The sequence below is a fragment of the Patagioenas fasciata genome, chromosome 1 (assembly GCF_037038585.1).
Source record: "Patagioenas fasciata isolate bPatFas1 chromosome 1, bPatFas1.hap1, whole genome shotgun sequence".
Lineage (NCBI taxonomy): Eukaryota > Metazoa > Chordata > Aves > Columbiformes > Columbidae > Patagioenas > Patagioenas fasciata.
In genome coordinates this window covers 15,684,849-15,703,547 of record NC_092520.1, presented here as the reverse complement: position 1 = coordinate 15,703,547, position 18,699 = coordinate 15,684,849, and the positions used below count along the sequence as shown (strand labels likewise).

The window sequence follows — 18,699 nt, the reverse complement described above, 5'->3', positions numbered from 1 at the left end:
TTTGAGGGGAGGTGTTGGCTTAGTTTTTCCTTCACTATGCCAGTGAATTCAGATAATCTTCGTTTCAGTCTTTGTTAGTTTTTCAGCTCTGCAAATTAATATTATTGAAGCTGTAATTTCAGGTAGTTTGGGTATAATACACGTGAGGTTTCCAGGAACAGACAAACAAAATGTAATCTCCCTATCTATTTTTCCTGATTACATTTTTCTTAGTTATTTTTCCTCTAAATCCTAAAAGAACTACTATGAAGTGAGATGAAAATTAAACATGTTTTCTTGTACGATATATTTGTTTAAGGATCAAGAGGTGGATTTACAGATGATCCATCCACCTGAATTTAAAATCTATAGACATGCAGGTTCTTGCCAGTGAAGTTCATACAGAATATTCAGTGGAGCTGGCCCTGTAACTCCTGACCTTTCCTCTTCCAAATGACTTTAGCTCACTGTGAGGTGACAAAGTAATAAATTCTTTCCTCTCCCATGCGTATTAATTATGCTGTACAAATTGAAATACTTTGAAGGGATGATTGAGACAACTTCTGACTGTATTCTGTGCCAGCACAGTCTGTGATTTTTCTCATGATTACATTCAGAAGAAACACGGAGTGAAATGGCTTTAGGCAGTAATGTCGTGTCGTGGGGTGTTATCCTGCGTGTGGACCACTGCTGCCACCTTGTGAAGACTTTGTTCGAGACTAGGGTTGAGATTTGTGAACCCTGATTATAAATCCCTCAGAGACAGCTGCTTGTTTGTAGCTCAAGACCATCTACATTGAGAAGGAGGTGGGCTGACAACATGCCCTTCTCTTGGTTGTAGAACCAAGAACATCAGGGTCATGTTAGAAGCATTATAAACAAAGGTTTAGACATTGGAAGTAAGTGGTACACTGAATCATAGCTGCAACTATTTATTGGGAAATAAATTTGCTTTTAGATCAGTGAAATGTAAGCAACTTCCCTGTCTGTGACGATGTTTAAGATTGTGCTTTCCCAATCACTTTAAGCAAAGGTCACTGCTGAACAGAGCCAAAAAAGTCAACTCCACCTGCCTCCCTGCCCTGGTCGTGTATCTCCATGATTTCACTTAACAGCTCAAACACTATCTGGTTCCACTGTCAAACAGATAAGGAAATTATGTGCTTGAGAAATACCACAGACAAAGCCATCAGTTAGTAGATGAGGATGATCCCTGACCTGACTCACCATGTGGACATGCAGGCACTGATGCCAGAATAGCAGGAGTGAATACCTGGGGCTGCAAAGGGAGAATGGACATCCCTTCTACAGGGGCAACACACACTTGAATTGTTTTAAAATGACCGTGAAACCACAATCTGAAGGTTGTTTCACAGCCAATCTGTCATTTGACAAACTGAGTTGTAGTGCTTCTTGGGCTTGTTTGGAACCATCGATTTCAGACCAAGAAAGCCGGAAGTGTTAATTGGACAATGATTTCAAGAATTAGTATTAAAACCTTACAAGGATTTACTGTTGCTTATACCTTGCAATGTCTGCAAACATGACTAAGAACAGCGTTTAAGCATAACCTGACAGAGACTACCAGAAAGGAATAAGAAGGGAGATTTAAAGTAGCTACCGAAGTAGCCTTCGCTTTCAGACATAGCAGATTAAATTTCTGTGTTTAAGTTATTTAAAGGCTGATGTGAGACATGTTGAACTGAAGCTGAAATAATTTTCATTTGAGATAAGAATAACACTTTATATGATAAGAAGAAAAAAGTGCATTGAGAAAAGTCTTTTATTCATGGAAAATATCTTCTGTTTTCATTGTTGATGGTAGTATCTGCAGTCGTGTTAAATCACTGATCTGAACTTCGTAGAGGGGATGGGCAAAATTTAATCCTGTTGTTGTTGTACCGAATTCATCTGAATCAGGATGCATTTTTGTAAAATTAGCCAATGTCACTGGGTCTTCAGGTTAATGTATAATTAATTCAGTTTCGATTACAAACTTTAAAATGCTATAATTGCAGTAATTCCAGTTGAAAATTGCCTTCCCAATAAATATATGCAATAAAATATACTCATTATACCAAAATCGCAAAGAGAAAAGTAAGTTTGAAGTGCTGCAAAAAACGAAACAGTTTATGTGTTTCCTTGTGTGATTTGAAATCTTTTCAGTGAATGTAAAAATTTATTAACCTCGAAAAAAAAGGATGTTTTTGATTAATAAAAAGCCTTTTTTGGTGGTTATGATTCAGCTTTGATGATCTCCGAGGTTTGTGGGTTTTGTTGTGATCGTTTGCTTGTTTTTTGTTTTGGTTTGGGGTTTTAGGTTTTGTTTGTTGGTTTAGTTTGGTTTTTTTTCTGGGCAGCAGTAACAGATTAAACATGCAAAATAACAGCACATTCATGAGGATTAAAAAACTAGACAAAACAGTCAGAAGATTGTGTGTGTGACCTCTCTACTTTCTGTAATGTAGTAATTAAAATGCTCACCGGACATTTCCTTCAAGCAATTAGTACCAGAGCCATTCCTTTTCTTTATTTTCATGTTTTGTTTTGTTTTTTTTACCCTTTCTGGGTGTAAGACAGAGGATGAAAGAATCATCGTTCTATTCCCTGTGCCTGTCCATGTGGCAACTCCCACAGGAATTTGTCAGACTTCAAGTCAGCCAAGAAGAGTTCCTGTGTATGAAAGCACTGTTACTTCTCAACACAAGTAGGTTCTTCTGTTTCTTTGTAACATACCATTAGCAAAAGCATTTTGAAACCTGTTGTTTAAATTGACGATTGCTAAGCTATCTGGCTTAACGAATGGGAACTTTTATAAGAGGAATGTTAGCATTCCAAGATCTAAAAATATTTTTTCTAGTGTTTATAAGGAACAAATAATTTGCAATTTTTAGTTGGTTTTATTCTGTATAAAGGCACTGGCAAAATGTTGGATCCCTTTTGATACATAGCTCTACTGCATTACACATTTTAAAATCGAGTGTGCAGAATTTCTGCCTGGAAGCTCTTCAGCTTAAGTGACTCTACACAGATTAAAAAACCCTTACAAGCCTTAAAAATATTTTTTAAAATATTTAATAAATTGTCAGGACTGAGGGCTTTATCTTGGCCAAGAAGTTAGGCCATGCTTACTCAAAAGAATTGGGGAGGAGCACATGGCAAACAATACTAACATTTATTCAGCTTTTTGTAGTTGTAAATAGGCCAAGTTTAGCACAGATGTAAACAAATGGAAATGCTTTTCTTTGGTTTGTGGTCGCTTTTAATCATACGTATCTTTTAAAGAATCCAGGATACAGCTGCATTTCACTTTAAATGGGAAATGTGGCAGTTGATGAAGTTATTTTCCAAAACTAAAATACAAAGTTGTACATCTGCTCAGGCCATAATTGTTAGTTATGAATCCACAAATAGAAAGTTTTAAAATAGTACAAGTACCACTAGAAATGAGAATAAGCAGCTCAGAGAAATATAATTGGAAGGATGTTGAAGTTTGGTTCTCTACACACTTACAGTCAGAGAAGAGATGTGAGAATCCTCCATAACCAGCTTCTTGGTTGTACAAAGTTTCAGTAAAAGACAATGACCTGAATTATTCCTTCTTAAACTGTACTTAGCCAGTGTTTGCATAAGCTTGTGCTTAAAAAAAAAACCAGATCATAAGCAGTAAAGATTAAATTTACCTCATATGAACATAAAAACTACTGAAATAGTAGCAAAATACCATACACTCTGCTAAAGTTGCTTTGTTAGAATTCAAGTGTATTCATATTTTAAATTTTTTCACCTTGTTGTCATCACAAAATGAATTCCTTTGTCTATCTGAATCTTAGAGGGAAGTTCTAAATGTCTGTGAAATTTAGATACATTTATATTGTATATATTTTATATATATATATATCTATGTATATATATATATATTTTCTGTGTGTATATATTCTGTATATATATTCTGCCTCTCCGTTTCTGTCCCACAAAGTTCAAATCAAATTTAAGAAACATTGCAGTGGTCCAATCCCTCTCATTCAGGAGTGCATCAGTTTAACAGTATTTATCCAGCTACTATTCTTTATCAGCTGCATTGCCCTCAGAAACTCATTTTTAAGATTATATTTTTATATACATGCAAGAAATTAGGTTTTTTTTAAAAAAAAACCAACAAGTTCTTCTAGCTGTGCTGATGAGTATTGCCTTTTGTTTTCCCCTGCACTTATAATCTTATAGGAAAACACATAACCATTGTTGCTGAGACATTTAGTAGACATTTGCTACTGTATAAATATAATTCCACAAAACTGTTTTCAAAAAAACATATAACTTCATTTTTGCTATAAGTTGTTTTTTAAGAGTACTTCTACTTTAGTCACGGTATTCACCTTGATCTTCAAATGTGCAAGTACGGCCATTTTGAGCTTTCGTATACTAAGGGTAAATCAAGTCCCAACTTCTAGTCTGTCATTCTGTCTCATGTTTGATTTATTGTTTAGATGAACTGGTTTTTACTTTTTATATCATTTTGAAGAAACAATAATTAAACATAACTGTCAGTCTCAATAAATTTCTGATTCTGAATAGAAACCTCAGCTTAAGTTTTAACACTATTTTTGATTTTACAGCTTTTCCATTGAGGTTGCTGTGCCTCAGACATTTTTATTTATACTGTACTTCTGACAGTTTTAAAGCTGTCTTGAAAACAGAATTAGTCTTTGCAAAAAGGAGGCCAACATTTTTATTTTCTCCAATTCTTTCAATTTTACAGGTCCTTATTTACTATATGTAGTTTACTGTGTTGTAGTAGCGCCCCCGAAGTTCTAAATAAGTCTCCATCTTGCAGAGGCCTTATACATCTAGGAACTACTACTGTGAATAGTTCAGAAACACTGTGATTTAAGAAAGTAGAGCTATGCCAAAAAAAAGAGAGAAATAAGCATATAGCAAGTTCAGTTCTAGCTCTGACACTTTCCAGATTTTTGATTTAGAGGAACTGCAAAATCTTATTGCACAAGATTTTGGCTGGGCTCTTGCCACTGAATAAAAGCATCCGCATTCTTTACATATGTTCAGAGGCAGGGAACGTTTGAGCTACCTGGTTTTAAATTGCATTTATGCATGTAAGATGTACTTCTTCACTTACATAAATAGCTTAGTGAAACCTTTCATAATTAGACAGGACTGTGACTGTGCTTTTGCAGAATTCTAGGGAAACAGGCCATGAATTGCTGGAAGAGATCTTTCAACTTAATTCACAAGTGAAATGGAAGGACTTAACTGCTGGTTTAGAGATGTAAATCAAGGATAGCATCCACCTAACCCTAAATTCCGTGAGAATGTCACTTTATATGAAGAAAAAATTTCATAGATGTCTGTAATTCTGCTATTAGACATACCCCGAATCATCCAGGCTTTGAAAATTAAGCTATTCTTTTTCCATGTCATAACTTTTCCCCGCTGTGACTATTTCTGCTTGTGAGTATTATTTCTAAGCACATTGCATTCTCCACAGAACTGAACTTTTCCATTCAGACCCTCACCACAGATGTGACAGGCACACTTTCAGATGGACATGGGAGGCCGTATGAAGCTCCACCTTGTCCAGCATTTTATCTCCATTGGTTGCCAAAAGAAATCTAACATGTCATCCCTAAAAGCTGGACTGTTATTAAATACGGTGTTATAAATGTAGTTTTTGTGGAAGCAGTCACAGTTTCTATTCTCTATTTTTGGTTTTGTTTGAATTCCATTTTAGTGGGTAGTCAGACCCTGACTTGCATAGCCCAGCTCTGTGCTTAGACACTTGTCTTTAAAGTAAACTTACTGTTTTCTGTATATGTGTCTTCCTCCTTCCCCAACATTCAGTAGTTGTCTGAGGAGACACTGAGCAAGAAACAGCCTTAGCAAACAGGGTCATTTCCTCTCTTGGGCCATCTCCTACAAAATAGGAGACTTCTGCTTAACTCAGGTAGACATTTGAACTTCTGCCTTCTCCGCTTTCTCTGGGTTCAAAGTGAGGGAAATGTAGTTTTAATATGTTTGCCGGAAGTGTCTCGTTTCCCCTTACGTTCTTTTGAGGAACCAGACGTGACTTAGGCCACAGGATTTCTGATCTCCAGATGGAGAGCAGCACTTATCTCAGTGCAGGGTTTGCTACCTAATTCTCTTGCAGGGAGTGGGTTTAGGTCCAACCCCTCTCTGCTTTTTAGGTGGTTTCTCTTTTAAGAATTCCACTCCTAGGTATCTAACAATACAATGCATTGTGCAGAGTGTCAGTACAGGGATTTATTTATGTTTTAATTCCAGGAAGTGACAAATCACCTGAAAGTTGGATGTTACTGATTGAATCAGTCAATGTCATGATGAACCAAGCTTCAATTTTTTTTTTTTTTTTTAGCGGAGTCAAATGACAGCTATTGTGGCCTGATATTAGTTATGGTCTGATAACAGAGTGAAAATGTGCTAGATACCTAGATAGCTAGCAGATGATTTATTTAACTGTGTGAACTAATCCCCGTGACATTCTTTTAGAAAAATAAGCCTCTCTGCAGCATAATTCTTCTCTTTCTAAAGCTATTTCTAAAACAGTGAACATGTTTTGTGCCAAGACTTGCCTGATTTTTTCCCACTACCACTGAAGCAAGCTGTGGTAACTAGCTCGGATGGAGCTGCCTATACTAGGAAGTGTCTAAAGTTTGATGAGGTGAATCCTTCCCCTCATGCTTGCTGTCAGAATACGAAATGTTAAGTGTGACGTTGCAGTGTGAAATGTCATTGGCAAGAAAGAAAGGAAAGGGGAATAGATTTAACAACTCTTTGAAAGCCAATGTGCTTTAAACAAGACAGTGTTTTAATGTATGATTATTACAGCAACACAACAATTTAGATTTGATTGCCAGATGGGAATATATTTTCATCCACGTTTTTAATTTCTTAGTTGTTTCTGTCAACATAAAGTATAAAGCTTGTGTATTACACTCTGCTACGTCAAGTAAATGAGAGCTTACACTGCCTGACAATGCTACCAACACTTATCATCAGTGATCAAATATGGTGTTGTAACTAGCAGTCACTAGCAGGTTCATTTCTCAATGTTCTGTCCGTGTCCTCACTTTGGTCCTCATGACTGACCATCAAGAGTGAGTTCAATGGTTTACTCCTCAGTGTTAATTTCTCTAAAGAGGTGCCCACATTTCAGCCTCTGACAGTGCATCTATTCTAAGTGAAAGAGCTCCAAACAGGAAGCCTGAGCCGTGGATGCTTCACTGTCTGTGCTACTTAAGAGTTGTTAGTTCATTCCTTGACTCGATTTTGAAGCACTCCGGCTAGATCACTCCCAGATCGATGCACTGTGAAGAGGGCTGACCCTCAACACTGTAAATACGAGCCAGTCCATAACATCTTTCCTCAAGGATAGAAGCGGTTCTTTTGGCCATCTTATTTTCAGCAAATAGGCATAGCTGAATCTTAAGGCTACTTATAGACATCAGCAGGTAGCATGATTGACTGGTTGTTGCTTGTTGCTCCTTTAACTAATTGTATCACTGTTTCTGGAGTAACTGTTGAACGGGAAGAAGTACCTCGCATATAATAATGAATTGCACTGGACAGCATGAGATACTGTAAGTCGTCCTTGTACTTTAAATTTCTCTCATGGTCTTCACAATAAATTGCAACACAAGTGTTACTTTCTTTTTAGTTCCTTTGGAAGGTCTAAGAAGTCAAAGCCAATTTGATGAGATGAGAACGAGTTACATTAGAGAACTGGTGAAGGCAATAGGTTTGCGCCAGAAGGGTGTTGTGGCCAACTCACAGCGCTTCTATCAACTTACAAAGCTGATGGATTCCATGCATGATGTAAGTATCCTCGTTAATGTGTTTTGCTTATTATGTAGGAAGGAACTAGTATTTCTTAAAGGTAATTTTATGGAAAGTAGTTAGTCAACATTTCTAAACAACAAAAGAAAAAACCTCTACATTTTTCATTTAGTGTGTATATTTGTATGAATAGATAGCTGTATATGCAACTTCAATATATATTATATATATTATATAGTATACAAGATGTAAGTATTTGAGAAACGTGCATTTTAATGCTACCATTTTGTTTCATTATTTCTATAACATAACTAGTACAGTTATGGTTTTTGTAGGGGGCAGCGTGTGTGTGTGCGTGTGTATACAGGTTCGTGAAAATATTTAAATCATGCAAAGAATAGACTATTCAAGTTGCAAAGTCAGGCTACTGAGAATTAAGGAAAGACAACCAAGATTTGTTTTGCAACCTTGGTTCAACTACTTTTATGTGTATATTCTATGCCAGTTTTTCAGTATGTGTCTATATTTGGGAACTGAGTAGTTGTTGAGAACTTTAGTGGTGGTATCATAGAGATTCAGGAGTGTTTCTGAAAATGCATCTGAATCCTTTCCACATCCCTGAGAATCCAGTACGTATCCTATTGGCTTGATATCCATTAAAACTGAGGAATGACATTTTGTATAAACGTTTACCAGCATGAATATTGTTTTGTAATGGCTTGTGTATGTCAGCAGGAGGGGCCAAGAGCAGAGAAAGCAGAGGAACGGGGCCAGAGCTGAGGGTTTGAGCAGGTGCTGAGGGAGCAGCACTGAGGTAGTTCAGGAAAAGCTTTTCTGAGTTCAATGCTGATTGTGAGGGGCTCACAGGGAGTTCAGGAGAAGACAGACTTATTTCATGTTTCTATTCTTCTGTAGTTGGCAAATCTGCATTTTATTTTAGTCATGAGAATAAATTCATTTGTTAATCTAAAAACTCTCATTGTCACCTATTCCTCCCTCTGATGGGAGAAAAAAAAACTATGAAGAGCTAATTTATGGGAGTTAAGAGAGGTAACAATATTGATAATTATGAGGTTCACCAGGTGGTCTGGAGTCTTTTGATCCAATGCACAGACCTCTCCATCAGCTTCTGCCATCCACAGAAGCCATATCCACAATCTGGCTATTAAAATGTCTCAGATACCAGTAAAAGGGGAATGAGACAAGTACGGAAAGCATTTTTATAGATGAGGGCAGAGAGCACAAAAGTCTGAAGGGAAGATATGGAGCTTAACTTTAAGTATTTGCTGATGGTCAGACTGCAGTTGTCACTCAGGACTGTGAGTTCTGAACCTTTCCCTGGAGTTCAGTCACCTTTGACTTGCAAAAACAAGTCCTGGTCAGTGACCTCCTCACAGCAGCCCTGTGCTCAAGGAACCTGTTTGGAATGGTCTTGCTTGGGAGAAAAGGTCTTCTTGTCTTACTTCTAGTAACAATTTGTGTCACAGTATGAGTACTGGGCTGGACAGTCAATCTCTTCATTTCAAATACTCAAACAAATAAAAATAGCCTGAGGGAAGCGAGTGAGGCTTGCTGCGAAATATCCTCCTAAGTGATGGTCAGAGGAGTATTTGATCCATAGAGTATCTTAGTTCAAGTCACTGTTTCAGCTCAGGCTGATATAGTGATGGGGGATACAAGGAAAAGATAAATCACATTAGAGAGACTGTGTGTTCTTAAAGCCTCGGGTAGCAGAAATAGTGTGATGTTTGACAACATAAAGGTCACAGGTCTTAAAGGAAAACTTGTAATTGGAACGTCTCAGAGAAGATAGAAGAGGTGGAAGAGTCACATACATTGAGCAGCTGCTTTCAAGGGACGAGTGCCTACCGAGTTTAATGTTTGCGGTATACCCAGGCATGATCATCATCAGAACCATGGAAAAGCTGACAAGGAAACAACACATGGTGTCCTCAGAGCAATGTGTGAACAGCATGTGGTAACCAAGGCATGGAGACAGGGGTTGAACATGAGGATAAAATGAAAGACTGAATAGTTGTTCAGTAGGTGCTTTTGCTCATGGTGGTTATCATGAGTGAGGATGGTAATACTTTATGATATTAGTGAGACACTGTTTTTATATGACATACCACATAGCTATATTTGTGACTTTCTGGCATGGGAGGATATTTTGATAGGGAACGACAAGTACCCACATTATTGATTCAGAGAATTACAGAGGAAGGTACATAATGATGTCAGTTGATGGATGTATGAGATAAGTAATTGACAGCATGTTTATCTGGCTGCATTACTCCTAGCCTGATTTATCATGTTTGTATTTTATTAAATCCAGCTAGTGAAACAGCTCCATCTCTTCTGTCTGAACACATTTCTGCAGTCGCGTGCACTGAGTGTTGAATTCCCCGAGATGATGTCAGAGGTGATTGCTGCCCAGCTACCCAAGATTCTGGCAGGGATGGTGAAACCTCTTCTGTTTCACAAAAAGTGAAACATCTTTTCTCTTATCATAGAGATGATTTCTGGGTCATTTTTTTGTTTGTTTATTTTGGTCAAGACTTTGCAATGCCAGGACTTCAGTATATTTGTCATATTTACCCTGCCTACTGCTTTATACTTGTAACATACACAAGTCATTTAAGCTTGATGTACATATTGTGAGTTCCTGATTCCTTAACTGCAAAAATCACAACAGTCATAAGAAATGTTTTGTAAACTCAGCTAGGTTGCTTTTTAGATATGCATAAGAATGACAATGAATAGAGTTTTCAGATTTCTAAGAACAGTTATCTTATACATTTTTCTTACATGCTCTAAAATTTCTGGTATGACATGGTGTAAACTTTTTACTTTAGTACATTGTGTGCATGGGTTAGTGTGGGCATTTGCATAATACAATATTTTGGAGAAATTAAAATAAATAGTGCCCACATTTTTCATGGGTATTTCACTTTTTATTATGTAATCTGCCTCACAGAAATAACCTTTCAAAGTTGGCTGTCCAGAGTTCAGTAGGTGTCACTGCAATACCTTCATGAGTGACTGAAGTGCTAGCCACCAAATATACATTCATATTCATGTTCGTGCCTGTGCTCATACAGCATTGAAACTCTGAGTTCAGCATCCTGTTTTCTGCACCATTCGGTGCAGCTCTCCTTCAAAAATGGGAAAGCTTAGGAAGACATCAGTGTGTATTGCACCAGAAGTGATGTGTACGCAAACCAACTCAGTTTTGGTTTTTATTTTCCTTAAAAGTTCAGCACTTATTAAAGCTAAAAATCACTTAGCTATCTTAAATTCATCATCTTTAAAATTCTGTATTTCAGAAGCTTTAAATAGAGATGTTTTCACTGACTACAACTCTTAATAACCTTAATGTTTTGAATTCCACTGCTGAATACTCAAACGGTCATTAACATCAAATTATAGCAAGACTAAATGCAAAAAGAAACGGAAAATATGACTACAAACATTTTGATACACATCTGGCTCATTTCAATACTATTTAGTGGAGCTACATATTTTATATTTTAAAGGCATGCCATTATAATTGGGACAACTGTAAAAGAGGAATTGGACTAAATGAGCTTTATACATTCAAGAAGACTGAAACATTATAATGTGGTGATGTTTGTTCCTTTGATGTGAATATGGAACAACTCACGCATTAAAGGCAGTAAATCATTGATATATCGAAACAACAGCGAAACGGATAAAGCAACAAGAAGAATGTATTAAAATACCACAAGTTTTGCCAGTGACTGAAAATGATTCTCAAATTCTCCAACAACATAGGAAAGGTACTTTGGTACTTGCTGGCCATGTGCTTTGGCTCTTCCCCATTCCATGTGGGATGCACCCACCACCTGACAGCATAATGTGTAAATACAGACCTATCCTTGTCACATGAACAAAGACCCATTGGATGTAAGTTCAGTATCCCACCTTAAATCAGGGTGTCCCTCATTAAAAATATAACTTATATTACTTGTTCATAAAAATTATGTCCCGATTCTTGAAAAAAATTTTGACAACTAACAACTAAAGGTAGATCTAAAGGTATCTTATTATTTATTGTTTTCTAAAGCTAATCAAGAAGAAGCTACATTATGACTGGGGATAAAAATGTTTTTGAGATACCCACTTAATTGTCCGAAACCCACTAGAGTTTGTGTGAAGACGCAGCCCTGGATAAAATGATGTAAGCAGAGTTTTCTGTTAGTTGACTAGATTTGTCATTTCTAACTGCTCAGAGACAAGCAATTTCTTTCATATTCAATACAGTCTGACTTTTAACTGTGATCCTTAAAGCAATTATGTTTTAATAAATAACACAAAATTCTTTATTTATACATATGAAGTTTTGTTTTCTTTATTTTTCTTTGTATTTGTATGTAGTAATTGTGGAACTTAGTAAAAACGTCCATTTCGACCATTCTACATTTGTGTAACAACAATATTTTCATGCATTCTTTGGGAATTGAAGCATTGCCACAGGATTTACCATTGAATAAACAGACTCTATGTTACTGTTTAGATTAAACTTCCAGCAGAAGCTTCCCACACTAAATATTATTCCTTGACATCCTAATTCTGAAGGTGGAAAATGGAGCAGGCAGTAATACTTGCCTTAGCAATGCCCCAGATCAGCCTACATCTGCCTTTTTCCTAAATGCCTAAAGTTTGTTCCAAGTGGCTCCCATGTCACCGTGTCCCATAAATATGGCAGATTAGTCTGAAATGCTTTATATTTGTCTCAAAGGCATAAGCAAAAAGGAAGAATAGATGTCTTTTGGGAATAGACCACAAAGGTTAAAAACATTTTCAAATTGTATTTCTTAAAGATTTTTAACTCACAGAAAAAAAACCCAGAACTTCATGATCATGATAAATGCACTACATGAAACAGAACAAGATTGGCCAAATGTGAATTTGAAAGTCCTGCATTCATTACTTGATTGTCTGAAGTCACAAGAAACTGTTTTACTTTAAGAACTTCCAGCCTTGAGCCCAATTTATAAAATTGCCTTGAGTCTCCATCTCGATACCGTTGTTTGCTCTGGATTACACAGACACCACAAACAGTGACCAAACGCCACCATCGCTTCATTGCCTACAGGAATCTCCTGTACTGTGACTTTCCAACACTGCAGCAATGTCCGTCAGTAAACTAATTTTTTCTTGCATTTTTAGATAGTACCAGACTTTTTAGTTGTCTGTATTTCTCTGCATTAGTATTTGTTTAAATATTAAGGTATTTTTTGACCTGAGCTTTACAAAACGTCCTGTATTGCTTCTCAATACATTGAACAAGGCATAACAATGCTGGATCTTCTTATGTTGCATTTTGCGTATTAGAAAGAAGAGGTTTTGGCAGATGGACTTTTTTGTTTTCTGACATTTACAATGTGTCTGATTACATTTTAAAGGTATGAGACCTGTTGTACTAACAAAAAGCTTGCCATCTTCTGCAGATTGCAGACATAACTTATTATCTGAGCTGTCATGAAAAGTACTTTGTCTTACACTAAATAATGCCAGCTATGCCTGAATCTAAGCCTCTCCTGTTCTGTACAGTTTAGGTATTTTTGACTCAAGGCCTTTACTGTTTCCATCTGCTGGTACTTCAGTGAAGCAAACAAAACCATGGTCAACCATTTCTTGTATTTCACACCAAGTTCCTTCACATTTATACCCACTGTGCCCCAAGAAATACAGAAGGCCAAACACTTGGCTCGCATTGTCACAGATCTCAGCTGAATCAACAGTTTGGACCAGCCTATAGGGAAAGGGGAATGTGGGTTCATTAACACCTCTTCTGTCACGGGAGTGGGGGGAAATGCAGTCTGAGAAACTTTCAATTGATTTCATGGCACTTTGGAATGGTCTCAGTGTATGTGTGCACGATAAACTGAAGCCAAGGGATTTTTGAACTCCAGCTGTTCCTTCAGCTGCACTGCACAACTGCAGTTGTGTTTTCTCGGGTTATATCTACAGCGGAAAAGCTGGGAGTTCAACTGGTGTTTTCTGACCAGTTAGTGCTTCATTAATACCTTAGCTCTTTTTTTGTTGTTTTTGTCTTTTAAAGTACAGTAAGATGTCTCTCTCAATTATCTCTATTGGGAAGGTCAGCTGCTTTCCCATGTTCCTATCTGAAATCAAATATTTATCTCCTTTATCAGTCACATAGCAGCAGCATGAACAGTATATGTGTAGGGATCTTTCCTTCCCCTACTCTCCCACCTGCACAAAACTTAAGCTTGGTTTATCCCCAGAGCAGAAGGGGACGGTGCTGCTCTCCACCCGTGCAGTGGTGCAGCTCCAAGTACATGTTTCTTGCCTGACAGGCCGTTTGTGGCACGCTGACCTTTCTCTCCTTCCGATAAGTCAGCTTTTAGCCACGGAGCCAAGCGCCAAAGCCCTCCCAGCTTTCCACAGCCCAAAAGCCTGTGTGTGCCCTGCCAGGCTCGACTGTCAGTATCGCCGGATTTATTGGTTTGTGCTGCTTTGTGTCATGATGACCTGACTTGACCAGAGGGTTTGTTTTTAATTTAGCTCTTTTCCCCCTTGGAAGATGAAAAGGGTTGGGAAAAAAAGTCCTATTTTAGGTGTTTTTTATTTTAAAATTTATGAGTTTTTTTTTTCCAATAAATGCTATTTATTTATTAGATTGACATTATTTGCATGTAGTGGGGTACTGCAGCTTTTCAGATGCTTGGACAGAAACACGCAGGAGAGGATAACTGCTTGGATAATAATAACCAAGTTAAAACTTAGCAGGCTGTTCACCTTAAAGAGAACATAATCCTCAGGAAATAATCTTTCAGTGCTGTTGGAACTAACGCAGTAGTTGCATAACTTCGAGTACATGAGCAGAGCTGCTCCCTTGATGTATTTTTTTGCTCACATTTAGGCATTTTTTTCCTGGGTTGGGCCCAGAGTGCTCTGTACCAGGTATTTACAGAATATAAAGGATGTCAAGGAGTGGTGAGCTTTCGTTTAATTCTAGTTTATCATTTAAAACTGGCAACGTTTCAGTTCCTTGCCACTCTGAGCTGTGCCCATTATAAAAATACCATCACAAGTCTCTTAGCCATAGATCATGTTTTTCTGACCATGAAAACTAAATTACCCTTTCACATCTACAGGTACAATAGTTCCAGCAGTTTGACATACAGGCATTTCAGTGAGGAAGTTCTCACAGTGTCATTTAAGTAGTCTCACTCTATTGCATTTTCCCACAGCTCAATTTAAATATCCACCCAGCCAGTTTAGTACTAAAATCTCTTTTTGCTATATTGAGGAAGAAGAAAGAGATAATTTACAGGAATGCAGAGCTCTGCACAGTGACCTCTGTGACTGCATAGTTGCAAACGAGGGATGAAAGGCATCTAGTGGGCATAATAAATATCTTTGCCATCAAGACAGAAGTAACTGGGTAGACCAGTACAAGGACCCTTGTGTTACACAGGTGACACTTCTATGACCATCAGTGTAAGTTGCTTGTTCCATATTGGATGTACAGTTTTCACATATGCCTATATACTAGATAAAAATAGAGTAATGCTCTCACATTTCATACCTTGTAATGTTGGTTTCTGTCCAGTCTGATACTCCAATATGCAATGCCTCCAGTTGCGAACAATGTTCTCATCATAGCGCTGTTCAAGAATCCTGATTTATTGCAGCAGGTCTGTTGTGGCTGTGTGGAGTCTGAATAAGTAGAGCACCAAACAGACATGAACATGGCAATGTGTGTTCAGAAAGGTGTGTAAATGCTTTTGCTTAGGGTACCTGAGAAAGAAACACCCAATGATCTGCAATCACTGTGCAGTTTTAAAAGTCAATTTTATTTCAAAGGAGTATATTATTATATCATATAGTGCCAGAATAAGGCTAATTGAATACTAAAATTTAAGAGGATCCCTAATTCCTTTCCAAAAAAAGGAAGCTCCAAGGAGTCACGTAATCTTTGAAAACCATAAAGCCATGAGCTTTATAAATTCCCTGAAATGGATACATCTATTTAAAAGGCAGTGGACTGCAGCTGTTACCAAACATATATAAATGTACAGTTAAATGTATAAATGTGTATAAATGTACAGTTAAAGCAGTCACTACAAATAATAGTGGTTCACACAGTACTTCTTGTGACAACTAGGGAACATGGAGCAGGCATAGCTGCCATACGTAGTTTAAGATCACGGACATGCAGACACACATATGGAAACAGGCAGATGCTCTGACACTGTCCCTGCGCCCGGCTCCAGACACTGCCCAAGAGATCAAGTGGGTGTGCAGGGTGGACACATTATTTGTAGTACATACCCTTTGTATAAATAAATGTATTTATATAAATATCATAGTTCGCTTTGTGCATCATTATGAATCAAAAGCAGTTAGCGTGAAATGAGTGTTCATCTCTAGCTCAGAGAAGTCGGGATCCCAGCTTAAACTGTCAGTGTAGGAATTGAGATGTCAAGCTAGTGGGTGGCAGGCTGTTACAAGGAGGAACCTTCCTTTTGATAGAAATATTTGGAGATGTTGTATCTGAAATGTGGTATTTCCCTTTCAGAGCAGTGACAAAGATATCTGTAGAGCAATTAACATGTTCCCAACCATTTCTAACAGTAAAATGTGGATTTTGCTGGTCTATGTGGGCATATTATTTGATAGACCGAAGTACAACACACTTGACAAAAATGATGCACTAATAAACAGAAGAAATGTGACAGCAGGATCGGATCACGTTTGACATCACTTGACATGCCTGAGGAGTCAGGGCCTGGGGGCCGTGGATTGGGGTCCATGGTGACGGCTTTGGGCACCACGGACGAGAACACCATCTTTTCGGGACTGTTGTCACCACACACCACAGGTTGGCCAGCTGAGGATGACCAGGCTTTTCACTTAAAACATTCAATTGGAAGTTTCATATCCCAAAGCTCAGCCTACAATATAGTCATGTTGTGCACTGGCCAGTTCACTTAGGATAATTTTGCACAGAACTGTTGGCATTGTGTTTGCTGTTATATGCAGCTTATAGTAGTGGCTACAGCCAGCTTATATTTTACTGGCAGGCAGAAACCCCTGTCCTTTCTCAAACTTTGTAATACAGGTCATGTTTCTAGTTGTCTTCTCACAAAGCAAGGTTATAAACCTCTGACATTTAAACAAAAACAGAACTATGAAATTCTCAAAATACTACTTTAAGAAGATTTTTCAATTAAAGTATCCTTAAAGCCTTCCCTGAAGACAGCTGTTCATTTTAAGAAAAACTACATTATAGAGGAAAAGCCAAGGGTTAAACACCAGGCTGGGGACTCTTGCGATACATGATCTCTTGCAGTTTCTGAATTTCACACAAACTCTATATGCCATATTTGTAAAATGTTTATTCTCCCCTCCCTGCCCTCAACACACTTTCTTTCCCAAAGATTACTTGGATGTATAATGCATGAGTATGTTGTGGAGGCTTTGTAATCCTCGATGGAAAATTCCACAGAAAGCCAAATAGTTCTGGACTTCGAGACTTATTTGGGCTGGTGTTAGTATTTCTCTGTATTTAACATTCAAGACCATGATGGCCATAATTTATGGTTTATTGCTATAAATTTTTTTTTTTTTTTAAGAAACTTGTGTAAGATTTCTGTATTTTCCAATGAAGAGGCACTTGCATCTATATTTGTACATGTAAAATAATAGCTTTCAAGTATTTTTGTAACTGCGTTGTCTAGCTGCATTGTGTCATGTCCAATAAATTGGAGATGTGCTTACTTTGTAGTACGAGAAGTGCTTCAGTCTGGGTTACCCCTGCAGGACGGGCTGGACGTGGATCTGCAGTTGCCGTCCCAGAGCATTGGAGCCTCTGGTGCCTGCAGAGCTGCGGAGCAGCAGCCGCCAGGGAGGCTCATTTCTATTTGATTGCTTTGGCAGCTCCAGGTTAGAGACAACACACCCAGTGCTTATTTACTGAATTCAAACCTAGATGGGGAAGGGGGAACTACTTTCCATTTTGTTTAAATTCAGATCCTCTACAAGGGTCAAAGAATGGGAGACAATAATTTGTTTTTTTTTTTTACCTGTGTGGAAGATTATGATTTTAGTAAGAACTACAAACTATCAAACTGTTAGCATATAGAAAAAGAAAAGTTACAATGCATTCCTGATCTTCCAGCATAAATACACAGAAAGGAAAAAATTCTTAACAAGTATGACTTGCACTGCGGTAGGTGGATGCACAGCAGCAGCTACAGGTGCTGATGTGGAGCAGGGGCCGTGGCGCTCCGCTGCCTCTCCTTATCAGACAAAATGTGTCCGAGTAGAGACACAACTAGTACAGCAACATATAAATTAATGGATATTTTATAGCGAGGGAACGTCACCTCTGGCTTTTGGGGCCCTGACGGCAGCACTCACACAATCCTTTCCCCATCACTAACACCTCCCAACTCAAGGGCCGGGGCTGGGGGCCAGGTGGGGTGGCCGGGATGTGTGGCCTCCTGCCATGGGGACACCAGCTCCCCCGTCTCGTTCTGCAGGAGCACTGGTCATTGCGGGCTGGGCTAGTGCTTCGGCTGCTAAGGATACGCTGCAATGTTCATGTGCCCTCAGAGAAGCGTTAACTGTGCCAGCAGCAACGATACTTTTCCACGTTATTTCCACATAATACAGTACATCTGGAAAGGGATGTTTCAGCTTCATTTCTGAATGTCCTTGTTCTTGTGAATTGATCTCCTAGACAGTACCAAGCACTCCATGTGCACACCATGAACAGTTTCACAGGACTGGGATTTACCACATAGACGATTTTGTCCAAATGAATTTAGTTTTAAAACATTCCATGCAGTATTAAACAATAGTGGAAGGCATTTGGTCAGCACAAAAAAAACCCCATACATTAATTTCTTT

General features: G+C 38.1%; 1 protein-coding gene across 1 annotated transcript in view; it reads left to right on the top strand.

The window, feature by feature from the left end:
• The window catches only part of PGR (progesterone receptor), a 43,330-nt gene extending 25,826 nt beyond the window's left edge, over positions 1-17,504 (top strand). Inside the window, exons 7-9 of the mRNA XM_065832132.2 lie at positions 2,556-2,686; positions 7,670-7,827; positions 10,124-17,504. Of these exons, the coding sequence (XP_065688204.2) occupies positions 2,556-2,686; positions 7,670-7,827; positions 10,124-10,279 (445 nt within the window). The 3' untranslated portion in view covers positions 10,280-17,504. The remainder of the gene's footprint in view (positions 1-2,555; positions 2,687-7,669; positions 7,828-10,123) is intronic.
• Positions 17,505-18,699: the final 1,195 nt, after the last annotated feature.